A 22,660-nucleotide genomic window follows, 5' to 3' on the forward strand; every position below is an offset into this window, starting at 1 on the left:
CACATTCCCCATACCAGGGTGATTTATCATTGTTCGCGCTTTGCACACCTTTTAAAAGGTGTGCCTGGCTCAAGAAATGAAAACGCGCAATGTACATGATAAGGGCCTAGGTCATCTTAAATCTGCTTGTCCTGCTGTAAAAGCAGGCAGGACGTTTTGTTGTCAACTTGGTTTAACCATGTCAGGGGCTAAGTTACTGCACCACAGGATTCAGATTTCTCCAGCCATGCATGCAGATTTTGAAGTATAGTTAATGTTTTTGCGAGGTTTCAATGGCATCACCATGTGGTCGATGGATTTGGATTTCTTTTGGATGGTTCAGATATTGTCAGATGCAGCAGGTGCCAATGGTTTTGGTTTGTTCTGAGAGGGTAGATGGTGTGCATAAAAGAGACCCTCTAAGTGGTTGGCAGAAGGTAGGAGCATTGCTTTCTTCGAAATCTTTTCTTTGTTGGTGACCCCAGCGGTGTGGGGAAAGAAACTAGAGAGTAAAACAGTCAGATGTGTTGTGGACAACAGAACTGTAGTGGATTTGGTTAATGGACAGAAAGTAAATGACAAACATCTTTTGAGTTTACTGCAAAGATGTATTCTAGGCTGTTTGATGCATAACATTATTTTTAGAGCCATGCATGAGCCAGGTGTGGACAGGTTAAGGAGCTTCAGAACTGCATACCTGTCCTAATAAAGCAGCCTTTTACTCTCACTTGGCCTGGTTTACTGCAACATTTCACCTGATGTCTGTGTGTTATTGCACAGGGTTTTATTTTAGCTACACAGTGTGCCCTTTAACACCCTCACTACTTTCAACTTATCTCATCCCATTAACCTTGTGTCTTTTTATTCAAATATTAATGCGATGCGACTCTTTCTCCAGCCACAGACATGGCTGACTTTTTGGTACTAATAGGAGGTGAATATATATCCTTAACCTTAAGGAAGCATTTTTTCATGTGGTCCAGTCAGTGTTTTGCATAAAAATAATTTCTAAAGATGACATTACAGAGGCGGTGAGTGACTGGTGGTGCACAAGGCCTTGAGGCTGTGTTGAGACACATAGGTGCCCTTCAGGCAGGAGGATCGGCTTCGCAAAAGAAAAAAGAACAACCCACCTCCAACAAAAGCTCAACCAAGAGTCATGCCTTCAATAAAGCAACACAATACTTTTTGCTATTAAGAAAATATATTTTTCATTTTATTTATATAATAATGAGCTTTCAACATATTATATATAAAAGAATAAACAGTTTTGTACAACTGCTGCTGTACCCCCAAAACAAAGAATACAAACCACTTTGGACTACAAACTGCATCAATACCATTCATACAATTCATATCAAAATTGAAAAGTTATATGTCTTATAAACATTGTGCACCACCAAACTATTCCATACATACCCGCACATATACAGGGAAAGCAGGAGTGCAGCAAGCATGTATTTACCACTTCGGGGGTGTACATTCTAAAACCCATATGTAGCTTATACATATGTCGTGGAGTTGTGTGAAAAGTAGGCAGTTGTGAACCTGCACAGTCTCAGCATAGGCAGTGCAATCTGAGATTTACTACTTGCTTTGCGAATATGCCCCCTCCCCCCCCCGTCTCGCATGCATGTCAACCTACAAGCCACAGAATGTGATGACGCACTTGCGTCAGAGTCTGCAGAGGTGATGCATCGACAGTCTGGAAATAAAAAATGCTCATCGTGGCAACACAACCTTCTCTATGGGACAGAGTCCACTGCGCCCATAATGTCATCTAGGCACGGCAAAACCATTCATCACAGCCCACAGAAGTAGGTCAGAACAAAGGGGCACTGATTCCAAAAGTGGATAGTCGTTCACAGGGTTGCTCACATTTTGTAAACTGGCCTCTAAACATACGACTATGATGCACATCGCTTTTAATATTAAAACGCGGGTAATTTGTTTTCTAAACCTTATCCTGAAAGGCTTCCGTGGCCTATGAGTTCTCGCCTGTGCCTTGTTTGAGAGATACATGCATTTTAATAGTGTCATGTGAACATACAGGAACATAGGTTTCCCCAGCTACAATACATCACCTGGTGTCAGTACGTCCTCGTTGGTCTAGTATATATAAATCAACACAAGACACATACAGTCGGCTTATTACAATGTATATTTGGACGAGGCACGAATTCTATTAGGTTATATGTTTATCAAGGTCACACAATATCAGGGAAGACCGATTTAATGTTCTGTTTCCACAAAGAATCACCCCAGTTAGTATGTGCACACTTTCATACATGTGACTAACCTCGGATATCAAATAATGCACTGACCGCCAATATATCGTGTGGTAATGGAGTAAAATATGACCAGTAAAACAGGGTTTCAACAACAATAAAATGGAGAAATGTTTATCCAGTGAAGGATCCTGAGGAGAATATATATCTTTAGTGCACTGCCAACAAGCCCTGCTAGTTATGCAGTGTAATAATGTAACCAATAGAAGTGAGCGAAAGACAGTCCGTTGTAAGCCTGCACTGTCGTGCTTTACACTCTTTCGAACTCCCAAGCCCACTATCGCATGCATCACATTCCCACTACTTTTTCTTCTCTTTAGCAGATCAGATATGGCAAAACAACTGGATTCTTCCGTTCAGTTTCACAAAACTTCAATGAGAACAGAAATAAATGACCAGAGAAATGGGATGAGGAAGAGGCCGTGGATTCATCAGCTCGCCAGCAGTTTCTTTGCTTATTTGTGATTATTTCATTTTACAGTCTTTTTGACTGTCGCTGTAGGTTTTTTTTAATGTCCAATTGGACGTAGATTAAATACAACTGTCAATTAGGTGCAGAGGTTATTTCCGACACTATAAAAAAAAACTACAGGGAGCATATACTCCAGGGAGTTTACGTGCATAAGAGGTGTGTGTGCACACTGACAGTTTGGACTTCACAACTTAAGTAAGAATTAAAGACATTTTGCCAAGTCAAGTGCAGTATCATCCTGGAGGAGAAAATTAAAAATAAAATACAAGAAAACTAGTAGAGACTTACTCTGCTGCCACCTACCGTTAGTGTGGTGTGAGTTCCCCTCTGTTTTTACATCACTGATCTTCCATATGCCTGAGGTACGTGTAGTATATGGTTATTGTTTGAAATGACGCGCGGGAACGCACGCGCGTCATTCACAAACAATAAGCATCGTGTAATGGTTTGAAAGTGTGTATGTCGCGTGTTGTGTTCGCGTGCGGTGTGTATGTAGATTTATGCCACGTGCCTGTATGTTGTTCTTTGAATGTTGTGGCGGGCATGTAGGTTAGTGTCGCGTGTCTGTGTTGTTGCTTGAATGTTAATGGGTTTCTTAAATAGGATTGCCGTGCGGTTAAACGGCATTCAATTTGTACGCTGTTCATCTGGCTGCACATTAAAGGATCTACTTACCGATTTAATTGGATTTCGTTTTCATTGTTATTCTGGAGAGTTTCCTTGGCTTTCATTACAGTACCCCTACTCCATTTTGGCATGACAGCGTGTATGGATGAGAGGAGCATGGAAAACTCCCATAGCCACTGGAGGGACTATTGGCTGTGACTATCCCACTAGTATGAAAGCGTGTTTCTACTGTTTTCATGTTCTAAAATAAGGTGGTAAGGGGAACACCTACTGATGTCGTCTTTCTGCTGACATAGGAACCCTACTTTGGAAAGAGCACCGCTCCATAACCCCCGCACTGTGCCCACTCCATCGTACTTGCATGTTCCCCCACTGTATTCCTTAGAATAAACAAGCCAACATGTCTTTGTGTTTGTAGTAGCATTTGTTGGCCGCAGTTTTTATTTGGAATACATGGATATACTTTGGCATCATTTGCATGCCATGGTCACAAGTCATCGTTGGTGACTGTCATATTTGCATTCACAATAATAACTGCAGACTGGAAGACATGTACCACCCGATAATTATGTAAGTCATATCACAAGCATCCTTTTGAATTAACGATGCACAGTCCCTTAAGATAGTAAATAGAAACAATGTCATTGTTTTGTATTTCAGAACAAAATGAAATATTCAGTCAAGAGTCTGAACAAATGGATTAGATTCGTAAACTCGACAGGAAGGTAACAATAATTGTTCATAAGTTTCACACCAGTGACAACATATGTGAAGGTCCCACACTAAAGTATGTCCCTCGCTTACATTCATACAGGTACCCATCATAAAGCCCTGAAGAAGAGCCTGACAAGTAAAATACAGGCTCGGAAACGCGTCGGCTTCCCACACATTCGTTTTAATTACTAATGGTTTCTTTTCCGCATAAGGCTTCACAAAAAATCTGCATGGAATAAAAGGAAAAATATTAAATCGAATGCCTTTGCGTTACTAGGCCGAACTTTGAGCAAAATTGTATTATAGCGGCCTGGTTGAATTAGTTGGTATGGTACTATCATGAGAATTGATAACAATGATGTTTTGATAAATATGTTATATAATTGCTAAAGGTTTTTTCAATGTTTTGTTTGTATTGCAATAATTGTTTTCAGCACATGTAAATATATACCACTGTGTAGGACAGCGATTATCCCTCTGACGTTTTCCAAATATTGTTAAAAAAAACTTTTTTTGTATTATTTTATTAAGAATATAAAAAGCACCCAAGGATTAAACACCTTAGGGTGAGATTCTGCCTCAAATAATAAAGTTGCAGAACAAAAACAGTGACCAGGTCATTTTCTCTAAATAAATTTGGGTTTGTAGTGGCATTTGTTGGCCGCAGTTTTTATTTGGAATACATGGATATACTTTGGCATCATTTGCATGCCATGGTCACAAGTCATCGTTGGTGACTGTCATATTTGCGTCATAAATCATATGCATTTTGGTCATACATCATATCATATCAGCCATAAATCATATGTACATCACCAATTAGCAAAGTTGACTGCCAGTTCGTTGGTTAGCTAATTTTCCTTCTAGTCTTGTTTCTTGTCCCTTGTCCCTTCTGGGTCATCTCTTTGTTCGGCTAGGTTTTGAACCCTCTTTGCATGGGGAGGGAGGTTAGCTTTTGTCCCGGAGTTAAGCCACAACTCGCTACCTTGTTGTGCCCTGCCATCCGGCGGGAGCTGGGCTGCGAGCACTGTCTCCGTTTGCTACCTCCCTTTTTGTAGGTCAACTCACCCAGCTGTGAGGCATCCCAAAGTGAGTGGACCTACACACCGCTCTTAGGCCAACTCACCCAGCCATGAGGCATCCCAATGTGAGTGGTCCTATTCCAGCGCCCGCCCTTCGGTGTGCCTCCATACCAACCATTATCCTCGGAGCTCTCCGATATTGTCTTGCCCGATTCCCAGCACTGTGACATTGCTGATCCTTAGGCGTGGGTGGGTGGGACAAACTTCTCCTTGTGCCGCTGCTGCTCCCCCGCTCCACGGAGTTAGGAGCTACCTGGGGGAGCGGCACTTATATCCCCCTCCAAGCATTCCTCTGCCTAGCTGGCAGGCTACCCCATTGAGGGGTTTGTATCCAGCTTGTCCCCCCCATTGGCCGGGGGGATTGGCGCCTTCCTGGCGGCCACCGCGGGAGGGGGGGGGGGCAGATGCTTCTGCTGCATTTGGGCACCTTAGCACGTGAAAAAACAGTTTCTTCCGGGGCTCGGCATCGGTTACGGCACCGGCCCTCGAGGCCCCCTCTGGGGGCAGCCTCTGCCCAGAAACAGAGAAGCAGACCCTAGTGATGGGAATCAGGAGTGAAAGAAAATCAGAGCATTATCAGGAGAATGTTTGCAGATTACAAGAAAACAGATGTTATCCATCCTATTTCACACTAGCCTCATCCGAGAAATGGGGTGAGGATATAACTTGAGCCCGATCTCAGACACCCTTCTATTACCTCAGGACTCATGAAAAGGTACCATTTTTCACTCACCTTCTGGAGGACCTTGTGAATATGAGGAAGGACCCTAAATACCTGATGCAGTGAAGGAAAAGGAAGACCTGAAGGCAGGATGAGATAAACAGTTTATACCTCTAAGAATAAAATACCACTCTGAGAAACTTCATCAAGCCCTGTGATGTTCCTACACATCGCACTAGGTACTCCACATAGTGGGACTGAACACGGGTGTCAATTAGACGGGTAAAACTGAATAACAAGAAAACGAAGAGAAAGACCAACATTATGCATACCCCAAGACAATTGCTACAAAGCAAAAATTATGTCAGAAGTACGACAGAAAACCCAAACTGCACAAACAGATTCTTTCAACCAGGGCGGACGTGAATGGACCGCTATTGTGTTGGGGGATTACCACTGTGTCCTAGATGGACCGGGGGCCGCATGATAGAGAATTCACCCGTTACTCACCTGTGCATAATACCTACAGCAGACTGGATAGGATTTTATTGACTGATGTTCCGCCTGGGGATTTGTGCGGGTAACCCACCTGGCACGATTTCAGTCTGATTCCTCAACTGTGTTCTGTGAGCTGTCTCTGGGGGGTGAGGGGGTGGGAGACCAAACAAGACTGTGGAGACTCCTGGCAGAAGTCTTGACTGACGTAGTAGAGAGGGAGACACTATTGCTAGTTTTGATCGATTATTTGGAGATCAACTGGGGCACTGCAGGGTCCCGCCAAATCGAATGGGAGGCCATGAAGGCAGTTGTAAGAAGTCATTTCATGGGTCTGACCATTGGGGTATGTAGGGAGCTCCAGCTGGAGCTGTGCCAAGAGGAAAGGGAGTTGAGGTTGTTGAAGGAGTGTGGTGCCCCGGCCTAGGATGCCCAAATGGAGGAGTTGCAGTTGCTTAGGAACATTGCTGGGAAAATGGGATAGAATAGATAACTATATACGAACCAAAAATAGGCAGTGCTTGCACCTAGAGGGTGACAAGTCGGGTAGGATCCTTGCCTGGCTGCTGCATAAGGAGTCCAGTGTTCCACTGGTTCGCCATGCCGGCGACAGCACAGGAGGCAGTAGGAGCAGTGTTTCAGGGATACCAGGAAAGGGTGTACTGTGGTGGCAGCCACAGTGAGCCGGATCGGGTACGGGCCTATCTCAAGCTCCTAGAGTTCGCCAAGGTGGGAGAGATTATGTCAGAGGAGTTGGAGGCAGGGATCACAGTAGAAGAATTGCGGGCGCTACAGATGCACCCAAGGGCTATGGTTTTATCAAGCATTTCCAGCGGAGTTCACACAAAAACTACTCCAGGTGTTCTTGAAGGCCGAGGAGCTGGGCCAGCTTCCACCTAACATGAGTGAAGGGCTCATCTGTATGATGCCCAAAGCTTGGACCCAGCAGCAGTCCTCTGACGATGATCGACTCTGATGTGAAGAGCTTATGGATATTGTTGGGCAATCACTTACTCCCTGCAATGTATGGTTTGGTTCACCCTGATCAGTGCGGCTTTCTGCCAGGCCGTAGCCAACATTGAACTTGAGGAGGCTGATGCATTTTCTGCTTACAGTGGAGGGAGCCCGGAAGGAGAAGACCTCCATTGATATTGAAAAAGCATTTGTTATGGTGGACTCGATGTACCTCTTGTGAGTCATGGAGGCTATAGGTTTTGTCAACAATTCCGAGATTGGATACAATTGCTGTACACTACGCAGAGTGTATGGGTCAGCGTGAGGAAGGACTGCTCGGCGGGGCACTGAGCGAGGAACTAGACAAGGTTGCCCCTGTCACCTCTATGGTTTGCCCTGGCAATGGAGTCATTGGCCATTCAGGTCCGGCGGGCCATGCATGGCTGGGGAATTGAGCTAGGGCGAAGTAGGCATGTGGTCTCCATTTACACTGATGATGCCCTGGTTTATCTGTGGGCCCGAGGGAGACCATGCCAATATTGCTGTGGCTTCTGGAGGGCTTCGGTGAGGCATTGGTCTCGGACTAATAGGGCGAAGTAATTATTGTTTCCCTTAGCGGCCCTAGTGGGGGTCCCTGTGGAGCGGCTTCCGGACTTGGCGATGCAATGGGAGCTAGGCCAGTCCGTTATCCTGGAGTGATGGCAGCGCACACGGAGAAAGAGCAATTGTGGCATAATGTGGAGAGGATGTTGGCTTCTCTGCAGGGATTGGTGCAGTTCTGAAATACTCAGCCCTTATCGCTCTTAGGTAGAATTGCTGTGGCTAAAATGGTGTTGCTGCTGTGATGCATATACACCATTCAGAACTCACTGTGTCTACTGTGCTACTGGAATTTCCAGAGGTTGAACACCCTTTTCCCTTCACTCTTGTGGGAGGGGAAGTGAAGTAGAGTGGCTAGAACAACGTTAATGAGGGGATATCTGGATGGGGCTCGGTGCCCCCTATCTGCAGAAAGCAGTCCATTTACTGGTTAAGGTAAACGACTGGGAAAAGGACCTTTAGGCAGAGATGGTGAAGGACGATGGGCTCCCGGATATGCTAATGGCAGGCTTGGGTGTATCGAGGGGAGCTGCCTACAGTGTGCGGCAGACCGCTGCAAATTGGTTGAGGGTAAATACGGTAGTGATCAAGGGGGTGGTAGTTCCCGTTATGCGTGCTCGCCCCATTTTGTCATGCTAAAAGGACCATGGTGTTTCTGGTGTGGCATGAAGGAGGCTGAGATTGGTGGAGGGGGTGGCTTGCCTCCCAACAAATCCTTCATTTACTTTGAGGATGCACGGCAGCAATTTGGCCTGGGAACACAGTTTTTACAGTATGCAGGCCTGGCAGAGATAGTTAAACAGATTTGAGTCTCCTTTCCGGCTGCACTGCCTGATGCTGACCTCATTGTAAATTTGTGGTGGTGAACTTTATGCACCTAGCGTGGGACAGCACGGCGGTGGGAGTCTTTTGGTTGGCTGTGGTGGACAGGTTATATAGGACCACAGCTAAGTGGTGTGTTCTGATGCCGCAGCTCTGTTTGGGAAATATTGCTTGACCCAAGAAATGCAAGATGTCTTACCGCTTTTAACAGCTGGCTTTGCTTCTGGCCCGGCGGTGGGTCTCCATTCCCTGGATAGAAGTCAGGGTTCCTGGGGAGGCCCAGTGGACACTGGATGTTTTGGAGTGGTCTCTGCCTGAGGAGGAGCATCTCAGATGGGTGAAAACTGTTGACAAATTGCAGGCACACCTGGAGACTTGGGGTGCTGAGTGAGTACTTTATAGGGGTCACAGGGAGTGTGTCTGACACTGGTGGCACTTATAGTGACTCTGTTAGTTGCTGATTATGGCATTGTCATTATGTACAGCATTGTATGATTCATAGTTCGAAATCGGTCTTACACCTGTATTGTGACTAATGTCCAATTGACCCTTTAATTGAATATGTACAATGTTGTTCATTCTTTGTTGGAAAAAACGGTAAATTAAAGGTTTAAAAAACAAAGATCAAGTATGGATGTACTAATGGAAACAAAACCTCAGAAAGAGTCACTGGGTAGGCTTCACGCAGGGGTATGTGATGCACACATAGGAAGGACATGAACTGGAAATTCTAAATATAATGGAATTATCTAAAAAGATAGCACCTCTACCACACCTAAAACTTCAAACTGTACCGGATCTGGAATTCATGTTTGGGATCACCCAACAAGTTTGGATGGAATACTGGATAAGACGGTAAAGGATTTAGTGGTCATGGTACATATTGATACCAAAGACAACAATAAGGAGAATTGAACTCTTATAAACCGTAGGGTCGACGTAAAAAAACCATAAATGCATTACCCCAAAGTTTAAGTTTGGAGCCATTCTTCTGATGTCAAAGGATTATGGAGGCATGACAAGGTATGGGATATGAGATGATGCACTACAATAGGTGACATCTGAAAAGAAGAGAACCAGTATTGGCTCCCAGAAATAAATACTATAGAGATCCTACTTTATCAGATGATCTATCTTTGACGATTAGTTTCTTTAGTTCTTTAGCACAGTAGCTATGAAAAGTGTCTCCAAGCTTTGGTTTAGAGGAAGACCCCATCTAAATTGTTTCATCATAGCCAAAATACTGTCAACTAATTTTAACAGTTGGACTGGACTATTAAAACCTTCAATTAGTCATCAACTCATTATGAATTGAGCCCCAGTTCTCGTACTCTAGAAAATACACAAACATTGTGTTTTTAGTTACATGCCTTCCTCACTACATTGCTTCATCAGTATGTTTTGTATCCCTAGATCACTGGACCAAAAGTAGCCTTGAAGTTCAGCACATGCATGAATAGTACTGCGCAGTGCAAATGAACTCTCTTAAGCTTAACTTCGATAAAACGGAGGTGTTAACGTTTGGCAACAACAGTACTTCTTGGAATTCCACATGGTGGGCATCTAATTTGGGTTTGCTTCCAACTCCAGCCCAGAAGGTGAGAAATCTGGGTGTCATTTCTGACAACGGATTAACCTTCAAAAAACATTCAAACCAGGTGACCTCCTCTTGCTTTTTCACGTTAAAAATAAAAAAAAAGATCTTACCATTAGAATATAGGGAAACAGTAATCATTGCTTTGGCAATATCAAGGATTTATTATTGTAATGCACTATTTGTAGGATGTTAAGCATGTCTTCCTAATAAACTTCAGGCTCTGCAAAATGCGGCAGCAAGAGTTCTGTTGAAGTTAACAAAATTCTGCTCAGTTTCCAAATCCATTAGGGAACTTCATTGGCTCCCAATTAGGGAGCGAATCCAGTACAAAACCCTTTGCTGGGCACGTAAGGGTCTACATCAAGATGGTCCACTCTTTTTGCAGGAAAAATTTCACTGGTACATTCCCTCACGTACCTTAAGATCTAGTACAGCTAACAAGGTACAAATACCTAGCATAAAGACAGCTAATTGAGGTCAAAGAAGATTTTCCTATTCAACATCAAAATGGTAGAATCTACTGCCGAAACATCTATGAGCTCAACCAAACCTTTTGAAATTTAGGAAGAATCTCCTTAGACCAGCGGGTTGGTACCCGTTAAAAGATGGGTTCGCTTTTTTATTCTGATTATTGACAATGTCGAGAGTTCTTGACACTAGCACCAAGACGCCCATTTTTGGGTAAAAGTGCCCCTTTATCAACATTTTTCATATAACATAACATCACCATTCAACTTTATACGCCACTCATTGTTTATCAAAATTATGTTGACAATTTTCAAATACAATACCATATATTGAAAGAAAAAATTCTGTGGCCAAGTCATTTTCATGTTTAAACTGCTTATGCTTACAGAAATTATGTGTTAGACACGGCCCTTGTGACAGGTTTGCCCCAAAAGTTTTGCCTTTTTCCTCCTATTTTTCTGACCCTGTTTTCGTTGACTTTCAGATTCTGGGTACTAAAGTGCATATGCTCTCTGTGTAAATTATGAAGATGATTGGTTATCCATGATTGGCATACTTATTTAACCGGTGTCCCTATTAAAGTGCACAGTGTGTGGCAGGGTCTGTAAATCAAATGCTACTAGTGGGCTTGCAGCACTGGTTGTGCCACCCACATGAGTAGCCCTGTAAATGTGTCCTAGACCTACCACTGTAGTGTCTGCGCACACAGTTGTAAACTGCCATGTTGTCCTGGCAAGTACCCACCACTTGCCAGGCCCAAACCTTCCCTTTCCTTACATGTAAAGCACCCCTGGGTTAGGCCCAAGGTACCCCTGTGGGCAGGGTGTAGTGTATGTGAAAGGTAGGACATGTAGTGGCGTGTGACATGTCCTGAAAGAGAAATACTGAGTATTTCGTTTTTCACTATTGAACGGCGATCTGTCCCAAAGGCTTAGCATTGGATTTCACTGAACCCTATTTTTACATGTGTAACTTTTCATAGGGACAATATTGCAACATTGAATTTAGGCTCTCTGAATTCAGAATTTATCAACACACCTTTAGTAAAGGTGGTTTTAAAATTTTGTGTTTGAAAATGCCACTTTAAGAAAGTGGGCATTTACTTACTTTTAGACAATGGGTTGTGCACCGCTCCTTGATTTTTATAGTTCGTTTTAAACTGTGCTCTGGGGTATCACCCCCCTCCTGGAGTGTACACGATAAATCCACTAGTAGCGCACCTATTACATCACAGGTGTGTCACCCTAGGCACAAGTATGGTGTGCTGGAATTGCCAGCTCTGTTAAATCATATAGTTCATCCAATAGTTCGATTGTTCAAAGTTCTTTTATTCTTATATCCACATGTTAATTCACATTTAATTCTTATTTGCTCATGTTAGGAGTTAATATACATCATTCCTCATTCCAATGCATTTCGGTGCATACAGTACCTTCATCAGGGAACGCCTGAAAATTAAACAAATAACACACTTTGTAATCATAAGGTTCCATTCTATCTCACTTGATAACTTATTTCATTAACGTGCTTATTAGATGCTATACATTCTCTTCGACATTTCTATATAAAATATCTACATTTGTGAAATGTGCATCCAGTGTGACAACCGCTGTGTTTATAACCTTCCAAGTTCTAGCTGTCGGTTAGTCTATGATTAGTATAAGTTCTATTTTTACGCTCGGCTGGCCGTTGTTAAATGCCTGCACTTGTAATGTATGCATGCGCGAGATTCGCGTTTGAATAAACATCGTTGAAGTAAGCAGAGCGGAGGGGCTTCGCGTAGCTCTATGAGCTGGGATTAAGGTGAGATGCGGACACCGGGTGCAGGCATTTAACAACGGCCAGCCGAGCGTAAAAATAGAACTTATACTCTAAAAACAGAAAGCCCGCGCGGGCAGCAGTTAACAGCGTAACGGTTAGTAAGATGAACATGTGATGATTTAGCAGTATCATAGACTAACCGACAGCTAGAACTTGAAGGTTATAAACACAGCGGTTGTCACACTGGATGCACATTTCACAAATGAAGATATTTTATATAGAAATGTCGAAGAGAATGTATAGCATCTAATAAGCACATTAATAAAATAAGTTATCAAGTGAGATAGAATGGAACCTTATGATTACAAAGTGTGTTATTTGTTTAATTTTCAGGCGTTCCCTGATGAAGGTGCTGTATGCACCGAAATGCATTGGAATGAGGAATGATGTATATTAACGCCTAACATGAGCAAATAAGAATTAAATGTGAATTAACATGTGGATATAAGAATAAAAGAACTTTGAACAATCTAACTATTGGATGAACTATATGATTTAACAGAGCTGGCAGTTCCAGCACACCATACTTGTGCCTAGGGTGACACACCTATGATGTAATAGGTGTGCTACTAGTGGATTTATCGTGTACACTCCAGGAGGGGGGTGATACCCCAGAGCACAGTTTAAAACGAACTATAAAAATCAAGGAGCGGTGCACAACCCATTGTCTAGAAGCTATCGGCATATTCCCCCCACAGGGAAGTGGCACGCCCGACAGAAAAGATGCAATATGAGGATATAACTCATTCGACGGACATACGAGCGGAAATTTTCGCATTCACGGCAGAGGCCAGTGAAAGAATTTATTCATTAATTCAAACGGAAACTACTGAACACACATATATTCGAAACAAGGAACAACATATTAAACATCTACTCTATCTCACAAGAAAGGAGATCAATCAGCGGCTCCATGCAAGCACTATGGTAAAGTATCACAAGGCGCAGCGAATTCCCAGAGGCCTCTGGATTGCCCTAAGACCATCCTTGTGCAAAAACTCCAAACCCTTTACAGACCGTTGGTACGCTATTCTAAACAAATGCAGTTTAGATTTAATATTGCTAATAATAGAAGAATTATCTAAGATTCTTGAAGATCTCAGACAAGAAATTGAAACCACAACAGAAGAACTCAAAAAAGGAGTTTCAGAAGATGAACTAATCAATCAATCAATCATTGGCACTTATAGAGCGCGCTACCTACCCGTAGGGTCTCAAGGCGCTGGGGGGGGGGGGGGGGGGGGGGGGGGTGGTGCCGCTACTGCTCGAACAGCCAGGTCTTCAGCTTCTTCCTGAAGGAGAGGTGGTCTTGGGTCAGGCGCAGGTCGGTCGGGAGGGAGTTCCAGGTCTTGGCGGCCAGGTAGGAGAAGGACCTTCCTCCTGTAGTCGCTCTTCGGATGCGGGGGACGGCGGCGAGGGCGTGGTTGGCTGATCGGAGGTGGCGTTTGGGAGCGTAGAAGTTGACTCGGCTGTTGAGGTAGCTCGGGCCTTGGTCGTGTAGGGCTTTGTGTGCGTGGGTGAGGAGGCGGAAGGTGATTCTTTTGTTGACGGGGAGCCAGTGAAGGTCTCTCAGATGTCCGGAGATGTGGCTGGTTCGTGGGATGTCGAGGATGAGTCTGGCTGAGGCGTTCTGGATCCGCTGGAGTCTCTTCTGGAGCTTGGCGGTGGTCCCGGCGTAGAGGGCGTTGCCGTAGTCCAGTCGGCTGGTGACGAGGGCCTGGGTGACGGTCTTCCTGGTCTCGGTGGGGATCCACCAGAAGATCTTCTGTAGCATGCGTAGGATGTTGAAGCACGCCGAGGAGACGTTGTTGACTTGCCTGGTCATGGAGAGGGAGGAGTCCAGGATGAAGCCCAGGTTGCGTGCATGGTCTGTCGGTTTGGGTGCGGTGCCCAGGGCGGGGGGCCACCAGGAGTCGTCCCAGGCAGAGGGTGAGGAGCCCAAGATGAGGACCTCCGTCTTTTCTGAGTTCAGTTTCAGGCGGCTGGTCGTCATCCACTCGGCTACCTCTTTCATCCCTTCGTGCAGGTTGGCTCTGGCGGCGGCGGGGTCGTTCGTCAGGGAGAGGATCAGCTGGGTATCGTCGGCGTAGGAGATTATGCTGAGGTTGTGTTTGCGTACGATGGCCGCGAGGGGGCTCATGTAGACGTTGAAGAGGGTGGGGCTCAGAGATGATCCTTGGGGGACGCCGCAGATGACTTCGGAGGCCTCTGACTTGTACGGTGGTAGGCGGACTCTCTGTGTTCTTCCGTCGAGGAAGGAGATGATCCATTCCAGTGCCTTCCCCTGGATTCCGGCGTTGTTGAGACGCTGCACTAGGGTGCGGTGGCAGACCGTGTCGAAAGCCGCGGAGATGTCTAGGAGGATGAGGGCCGCTGTTTCTCCATTGTCCATCAGGGTTCGGATGTCATCGGTGGCGGCGATGAGGGCGGTCTCGGTGCTGTGATTGGCTCGGAAGCCGGACTGTGAGGGGTCGAGGGATCCGTTCGTCTCGAGGAAGGCGGCCATCTGCTTGTTGACGGTCTTCTCGATGACTTTGGCTGGAAACGGGAGGAGCGAGATGGGGCGGTAATTCTTGAGGTCGGTGGGGTCCGCTGTTGGTTTCTTGAGTAGAGCGCTGAGTTCGGCGTGCTTCCAGCTCTCCGGGAAGATGGTGGTGTCGAAGGATGTGTTGATGATGTCTCGCAGGTGGGGTGCGATGACAGCGTTGGCCTTGTTGAAGACGTGGTGAGGGCAGGGGTCGGTCGGTGATCCGGAGTGGATGGAGTTCATCGTGCGGATGGTGTCTTCGGTGCTGATCGGGGTCCAGGCGTGGAGGGTGGTGGTGGGGGGTGGTTGTTCGGTCCTGGTGTGCGTTGGTTGGTTGTTGAAGCTGTTGTGTATGTCCGCGATCTTGTTGTGGAAGTATGAAGCGAGGGAGTTGCAGAGGTCTTGCGATGGGGTGATGTCGTTGTTTCCTGCGCGGGGGTTGGAAAGCTCTTTCACGATGTTGAAGAGTTCCTTGCAGTTGTGTGCGTTGTTGTCCAACCGGTCCTTGAATGCTGTTTTCTTGGCGGCGCGGATCAGCTGGTGGTGTTTCCGGGTGGCAAGTTTGAAGGAGGTCCTGTTGTCTGGTGTCGGTTCCCTTCTCCAGACTTTCTCGAGGGCTCGGCAGTTCTTCTTGGAGCTCTTGAGTTCGTCGGTGAACCATGGGGCCTTCTTGCTGCCGGGTCTGCTAGGCGGGGTCCTCAGTGGGGCGAGTTCGTCCGCGCAGTTGCTGATCCACTTCGTGAGGTTGTCGGCGGCCTGGCTGGGGTTCGCTGAGCTGGCAGGAGGGTGCTGGCTCAGGGAGGTGGCGAGCTGGTCTGCCGTGATCTTGTTCCAGCTTCTGCGGGCGGCCTGTTGCTGGTGTTGGTGGGTCGTTGTTCTCTTGAAGGTGAAGTGGACGCAGCTGTGGTCCGTCCATTGAAGCTCTGTGGCGTGGCTGAAGTCGATGTCTGTGCTGGAAGAGAAGACTGCGTCGAGTGTGTGTCCGGCGAGGTGGGTGGGGGTGGACACCAGTTGCTTGAGTCCCAGGTTGGCGAGGTTGTCGAGCAGGGTGCTGGTGTTGCGGTCGTTGTTGTTCTCCAGATGGAAGTTGAGGTCTCCCAGGAGGATGTAGTCAGCGGAGGGGAGGGCATGCGGGCTGACGAAGTCGGCGATGTCCTCGCTGAATTGCGTGCGTGGTCCAGGGGGTCGGTAGATCAGGGTGCCTCTGAGGGTGGTGTTCGGGTTGGTGTGGATCTGGAAATGCAGGTGTTCGGCGCTGGTCAGAGTGTTGTCGATGCTGGTCGTAAGACGGATGGTGCTCCTGTGGATGATGGCGATGCCTCCTCCCATCTGGTTGGCGTTTCGGTCCCTCCGGACGATCTTGTAGCCCTCTGGGATGGCGATGGCGATGTCAGGAGCTGACGAGGCGTTCATCCAGGTCTCCGTGAGGAAGGCAACGTCAGGGGCTGTGGTGTCTAGGAGGTTCCAGAGTTCGATGGCGTGTCTGTGGACGGAGCGGGTGTTGAGCAGGATGCACTTGAGGTGGGTGCTGCTGGTGTTCGACTTGGCGGGTGCTGGTGCGGGGCAGGTCCGGGTGCAGGTGAACTTGCAGGCGTGGCAGCTGAAAGGTCCGTGGGTACGTCGTGGAGTGGCTTGGTGGCAGTCTGGAAGTCGGCCGGTGTTGAGTGCGATGAGGGTTGCGGCGGAGTACGTCAGGCGGGTCGGTCGGGGTCTTCGTGGGCCAGGGGTCCTGGCGCTGGGCGCGGTCCAGGCGCGGACGGGCGCAGACGGGCTTACCTTTGGCGCGCCTTCGGCGCACAATCGGCGCGCCCGCTGCGCGTGACCGCTGCGCGTTCGCACGGTCGCCATTTAAGGCGAAGTGCGCGGGTGGGCGGAGCAGCTGGGAGGCGGGAGCGGGGAGGGAACAGAAGAGAAAAGGGGCGGGGCCAATGGCGGTGGCGGGAAGCGAGAGCGGAGGGCGACGAGGTAGGCGGGCAATCAGGAAGGAAACTGGACACGGCACAGAGGATGCAAATTAAATTAACAGGCACAAATGGAGGGCAAAACGAAGGAAACAGAAGGAAAAACGGAGTTACGGCAGAAGGAAATGCAGGCACAAATTACGGGCAAAACAAAGAAAAACAGCTAAATAAACGAGCAGACGGCAAAAATAAACAAGCACAAATATAAGGCAAAACAACTGGTAAACCAGAGGGGAGCGACCACGGCGTCAGCGAGGCCGGCGGCGAGGCAGAGGGCAGGCAGAGGGAGACACACGCAGCAGCTGGTGGCCGTGCGGCGCGGGGGTGTCCCACAAGTGGGTCACACTCACCTGCGTCGCACGGTCGCCATTTAAGGCCAAGTGCGCGGGTGGGCGGAGCAGCTGGGAGGCGGGAGCGGGGAGGGAACAGAAGAGAAAAGGGGCGGGGCCAATGGCGGTGGCGGGAAGCGAGAGCGGAGGGCGGCGAGGTAGGCGGGCAATCAGGAAGGAAACTGGACACGGCACAGAGGATGCAAATTAAATTAACAGGCACAAATGGAGGGCAAAACGAAGGAAACAGAAGGAAAAACGGAGTTACGGCAGAAGGAAATGCAGGCACAAATTACGGGCAAAACAAAGAAAAACAGCTAAATAAACGAGCAGACGGCAAAAATAAACAAGCACAAATATAAGGCAAAACAACTGGTAAACCAGAGGGGAGCGACCACGGCGTCAGCGAGGCCGGCGGCGAGGCAGAGGGCAGGCAGAGGGAGACACACGAAGCAGCTGGTGGCCGTGCGGCGCGGGGGTGTCCCACAAGTGGGTCACACTCACCTGCGTCGCACGGTCGCCATTTAAGGCCAAGTGCGCGGGTGGGCGGAGCAGCTGGGAGGCGGGAGCGGGGAGGGAACAGAAGAGAAAAGGGGCGGGGCCAATGGCGGTGGCGGGAAGCGAGAGCGGAGGGCGGCGAGGTAGGCGGGCAATCAGGAAGGAAACTGGACACGGCACAGAGGATGCAAATTAAATTAACAGGCACAAATGGAGGGCAAAACGAAGGAAACAGAAGGAAAAACGGAGTTACGGCAGAAGGAAATGCAGGCACAAATTACGGGCAAAACAAAGAAAAACAGCTAAATAAACGAGCAGACGGCAAAAATAAACAAGCACAAATATAAGGCAAAACAACTGGTAAACCAGAGGGGAGCGACCACGGCGTCAGCGAGGCCGGCGGCGAGGCAGAGGGCAGGCAGAGGGAGACACACGCAGCAGCTGGTGGCCGTGCGGCGCGGGGGTGTCCCACAAGTGGGTCACACTCACCTGCGTCGCACGGTCGCCATTTAAGGCCAAGTGCGCGGGTGGGCGGAGCAGCTGGGAGCGGGGAGGGAACAGAAGAGAAAAGGGGCGGGGCCAATGGCGGTGGCGGGAAGCGAGAGCGGAGGGCGGCGAGGTAGGCGGGCAATCAGGAAGGAAACTGGACACGGCACAGAGGATGCAAATTAAATTAACAGGCACAAATGGAGGGCAAAACGAAGGAAACAGAAGGAAAAACGGAGTTACGGCAGAAGGGAATGCAGGCACAAATTACGGGCAAAACAAAGAAAAACAGCTAAATAAACGAGCAGACGGCAAAAATAAACAAGCACAAATATAAGGCAAAACAACTGGTAAACCAGAGGGGAGCGACCACGGCGTCAGCGAGGCCGGCGGCGAGGCAGAGGGCAGGCAGAGGGAGACACACGCAGCAGCTGGTGGCCGTGCGGCGCGGGGGTGTCCCACAAGTGGGTCACACTCACCTGCGTCGCACGGTCGCCATTTAAGGCCAAGTGCGCGGGTGGGCGGAGCAGCTGGGAGGCGGGAGCGGGGAGGGAACAGAAGAGAAAAGGGGCGGGGCCAATGGCGGTGGCGGGAAGCGAGAGCGGAGGGCGGCGAGGTAGGCGGGCAATCAGGAAGGAAACTGGACACGGCACAGAGGATGCAAATTAAATTAACAGGCACAAATGGAGGGCAAAACGAAGGAAACAGAAGGAAAAACGGAGTTACGGCAGAAGGAAATGCAGGCACAAATTATGGGCAAAACAAAGAAAAACAGCTAAATAAACGAGCAGACGGCAAAAATAAACAAGCACAAATATAAGGCAAAACAACTGGTAAACCAGAGGGGAGCGACCACGGCGTCAGCGAGGCCGGCGGCGAGGCAGAGGGCAGGCAGAGGGAGACACACGCAGCAGCTGGTGGCCGTGCGGCGCGGGGGTGTCCCACAAGTGGGTCACACTCACCTGCGTCGCACGGTCGCCATTTAAGGCCAAGTGCGCGGGTGGGCGGAGCAGCTGGGAGGCGGGAGCGGGGAGGGAACAGAAGAGAAAAGGGGCGGGGCCAATGGCGGTGGCGGGAAGCGAGAGCGGAGGGCGGCGAGGTAGGCGGGCAATCAGGAAGGAAACTGGACACGGCACAGAGGATGCAAATTAAATTAACAGGCACAAATGGAGGGCAAAACGAAGGAAACAGAAGGAAAAACGGAGTTACGGCAGAAGGAAATGCAGGCACAAATTACGGGCAAAACAAAGAAAAACAGCTAAATAAACGAGCAGACGGCAAAAATAAACAAGCACAAATATAAGGCAAAACAACTGGTAAACCAGAGGGGAGCGACCACGGCGTCAGCGAGGCCGGCGGCGAGGCAGAGGGCAGGCAGAGGGAGACACACGCAGCAGCTGGTGGCCGTGCGGCGCGGGGGTGTCCCACAAGTGCCCTCAACTAAAGAAGATATTAGATGACATTAATAGTCAACTTACTCGCCACACCCAAGAGGTGAATGAGAGGAAACTAAGAAAGTATAAGAGAGACACTTTGGACTATAAACTGCAAGAGGTTTATACCTGGGCTGAAATCTATGCCAAACGACGCCAGACCAGACAATATACATCACAAACTGACACGTCCTCTACAGATAGCGAAAAACCAGCAAATGACACACGAAGAACTTCAAAAACACCCAAACCACAGAACAAAGAAGCACAATCCACACCGGAGACTTTTTTAGTCGAAGGCCCAGAAGAAATAGAAGACCCCGGAGGGGACGCAACAAAACCAAAAGAAAAATCTCTTCCACAAACGAGGAATGTGACTTCAAAGAAGGACAAAAAGAAACATAATTGATTGACCAAGAGAATCTGGTCATAAACATTTCAGATCAGCACCTGAGTACCATTCAGATAGAAACGTTACAACGAGGCTTGTCATTTGTACCAACTGCGCGAACTAATCAACTGGAACTAGAAGTGAGCCTCTTTAAACTGACTCGGAAAATGAAACTCCGACACTTTTTTGAGAACATGGTGACAGATCCCAAACCCAAACAGGAAGATGAACTGAGAGGATTGAAAACCAAGAGCACATACATGCCACCAATATCGCACAAAACCATAGACTTGTTTGAGAATTTATGTAAACAAGAAATAAGCAAGATCAACACGAATAAGAAAAACAAACAACGGAACATGTCTAACAAAGAGTTTGGGGTCATAGAAAGCATAGCGAAAAACAAAAAGATAATTTGTCAAAAAGCAGATAAGGGAGGAGCGATGGTGATTCTCAACACAGCATTCTATGAAAACACAGTTAAAGAACATTTAGAGGATCCCAACTTATACATGGAAATCCAAGCGAACCCTACGGAAGAAATGAGAAAGATTCTACAAGGCATTCTCAGGAAAGCAGTGGATAATGGTACAATTAGTGAGAAATCCAGAAAGTTCCTCACGCAAGAGCCCAACTATGTACATGGTACCAAAAGTACACAAAGACTTGTATAAACCACCCTGCCGCCCAATCGTCTCCACAAAAATGAGCATTCACGAACGAGTGGGAAAGTATATTGATAAACACTTACAGCCTTTGGTTTACAAGAGCCTATCATACATAAAAGACACGACAGATTTTTTGATAAAACTGCAACATGTGGAAATGGAAGACGACAGCGTAATGGCGACGGTCGACGTAAAATCGTTGTATACTACGATACCACACAAGGAAGGCCTAGAAGCTATAGAGAGTGCTTTATTGCAAAGTACACATCCCCAAGATTTGCAAGTTTTTTTGATGGAACTTATGCAGTTTACATTATTCAATAGCTACTTTTGTTACAAAGAGAAATGGTTTATTCAACTAAATGGGACCTCGATGGGAAATTGCGCCGCACTGGTGTATGCCAATTTGTTTATGACAGCATTCGAAGAACAACATGTCTACCATAATGAAGAATGGGCAACACACCTCCTCATGTATGTGAGGTTCATAGATGATATTTTCTTGATATGGAAAGGCACAGAAGAGTCACTAAAACAACAGTTGGAGATTCTGGACACTAAAAACGACAGAATTGGATTCACATGGAACATAAGTAAGGATGTCATACAATTTCTGGATGTAGAGATCACAAAAACAGGTAAAAAATTTAACACCAACATATACCGTAAACCCACTGACAGAAATAACCTTTTACAATATAAAAGTCACCATCCCCAATCATTAAAGACTCATCTACCCTATTCTCAATTTCTTAGGGTCAAAAGGTTGGTATCTGAAGAAGAAACTTGTCAACAACAGTTAGACATAATGGCCAAAAGGTTTGAATCTCGAGGATATATCCGGAAAAAATGATCAAAGAATCAAGGGAAAGAACACAAAGAAAAACGAGGACTGAGCTACTAACAGCGAAACCAAAAATTAAGGAACAAAGAATTACGTGTGTAAGTAAATATTCCAACGTAAGCGCGGATTTCAAAAGAATCATCTGCAAAAACTGGCAGATGGTCAAATTGGAGCCAGACTTTAAAGGAATATTCCATAAGGAACCACTGTTCGCTTTCACCAGAGGGAAAAATATGGGTGAATTATTGAAAACTCCCAAATACACGACAAACAAACAGACATTCAAAGGAACAGTACAGTGTTTAAACTGTGGTAATTGCCATAACATAATGAGGGGTGCAAGCATTACCCACCCGATGAAAGGATATAAAATTCCCTTAAACCTTAATGCAACATCCGATACAACCAACATCGTATACTTGTTGAAATGCCCATGTGGATATGGATATGTAGGTCACACAGAAAGGAAACTTAAGACTCGTTTGAACGAACATAAAAGCAACATAAGAACAGGGCTATTGAAATCAACAGTGGCAGCGCATTTTATGGATAAACAGCACAACGTAAGCCAATTGAGGGCTTGCGTGTTGGAAATAGTTCCTAAAAAGGAAGGACCCTTGAACAAAAAAATCCCTCCTACAGAGGGAAAACCATTGGATTTATCACTTGTGTAGCCTTAAGCCGAATGGGCTAAATGAAAGAATGGAATTTACATGCTATTTGTAACATCTAGAGCCAATTTTGTATTGTGAGTTTACCAGTAACTGATCAGTAACAGCTTTCATATTGAAATCGTAATTCATTATGACCAATAATTTATGTAGGCATACACAATGATTGTTAGAATTAACATTTGACACTTTTTATAGTGCAGGACCCGCTAGATTGATGCGCCGCTAGCGAATGTACAGAGCCTGAGGATTACGTGACAAGTGATAGCGCT

The 22,660-nt window shown here is 47.0% G+C and overlaps 2 protein-coding genes across 3 annotated transcripts in view; both read right to left on the reverse strand.

Moving 5' to 3' along the window:
- Positions 1-6,920, reverse strand: part of LOC144761303 (uncharacterized) — a 54,824-nt gene extending 47,904 nt beyond the window's left edge. The window contains exons 1-2 of the mRNA XM_078646748.1: positions 6,878-6,920; positions 5,896-5,963 (exon numbers count right to left, since the gene is read on the reverse strand). Coding sequence (XP_078502874.1) covers positions 5,896-5,963; positions 6,878-6,920 — 111 coding nt within the window. The remainder of the gene's footprint in view (positions 1-5,895; positions 5,964-6,877) is intronic.
- The window catches only part of UBE3D (ubiquitin protein ligase E3D), a 1,125,452-nt gene that overhangs the window by 339,684 nt on the left and 763,108 nt on the right, over positions 1-22,660 (reverse strand). The gene's annotated exons all lie outside the window — the stretch shown is intronic.

The sequence above is a fragment of the Lissotriton helveticus genome, chromosome 6, assembly GCF_964261635.1.
Source record: "Lissotriton helveticus chromosome 6, aLisHel1.1, whole genome shotgun sequence".
In the NCBI taxonomy this organism is placed as follows: domain Eukaryota; kingdom Metazoa; phylum Chordata; class Amphibia; order Caudata; family Salamandridae; genus Lissotriton; species Lissotriton helveticus.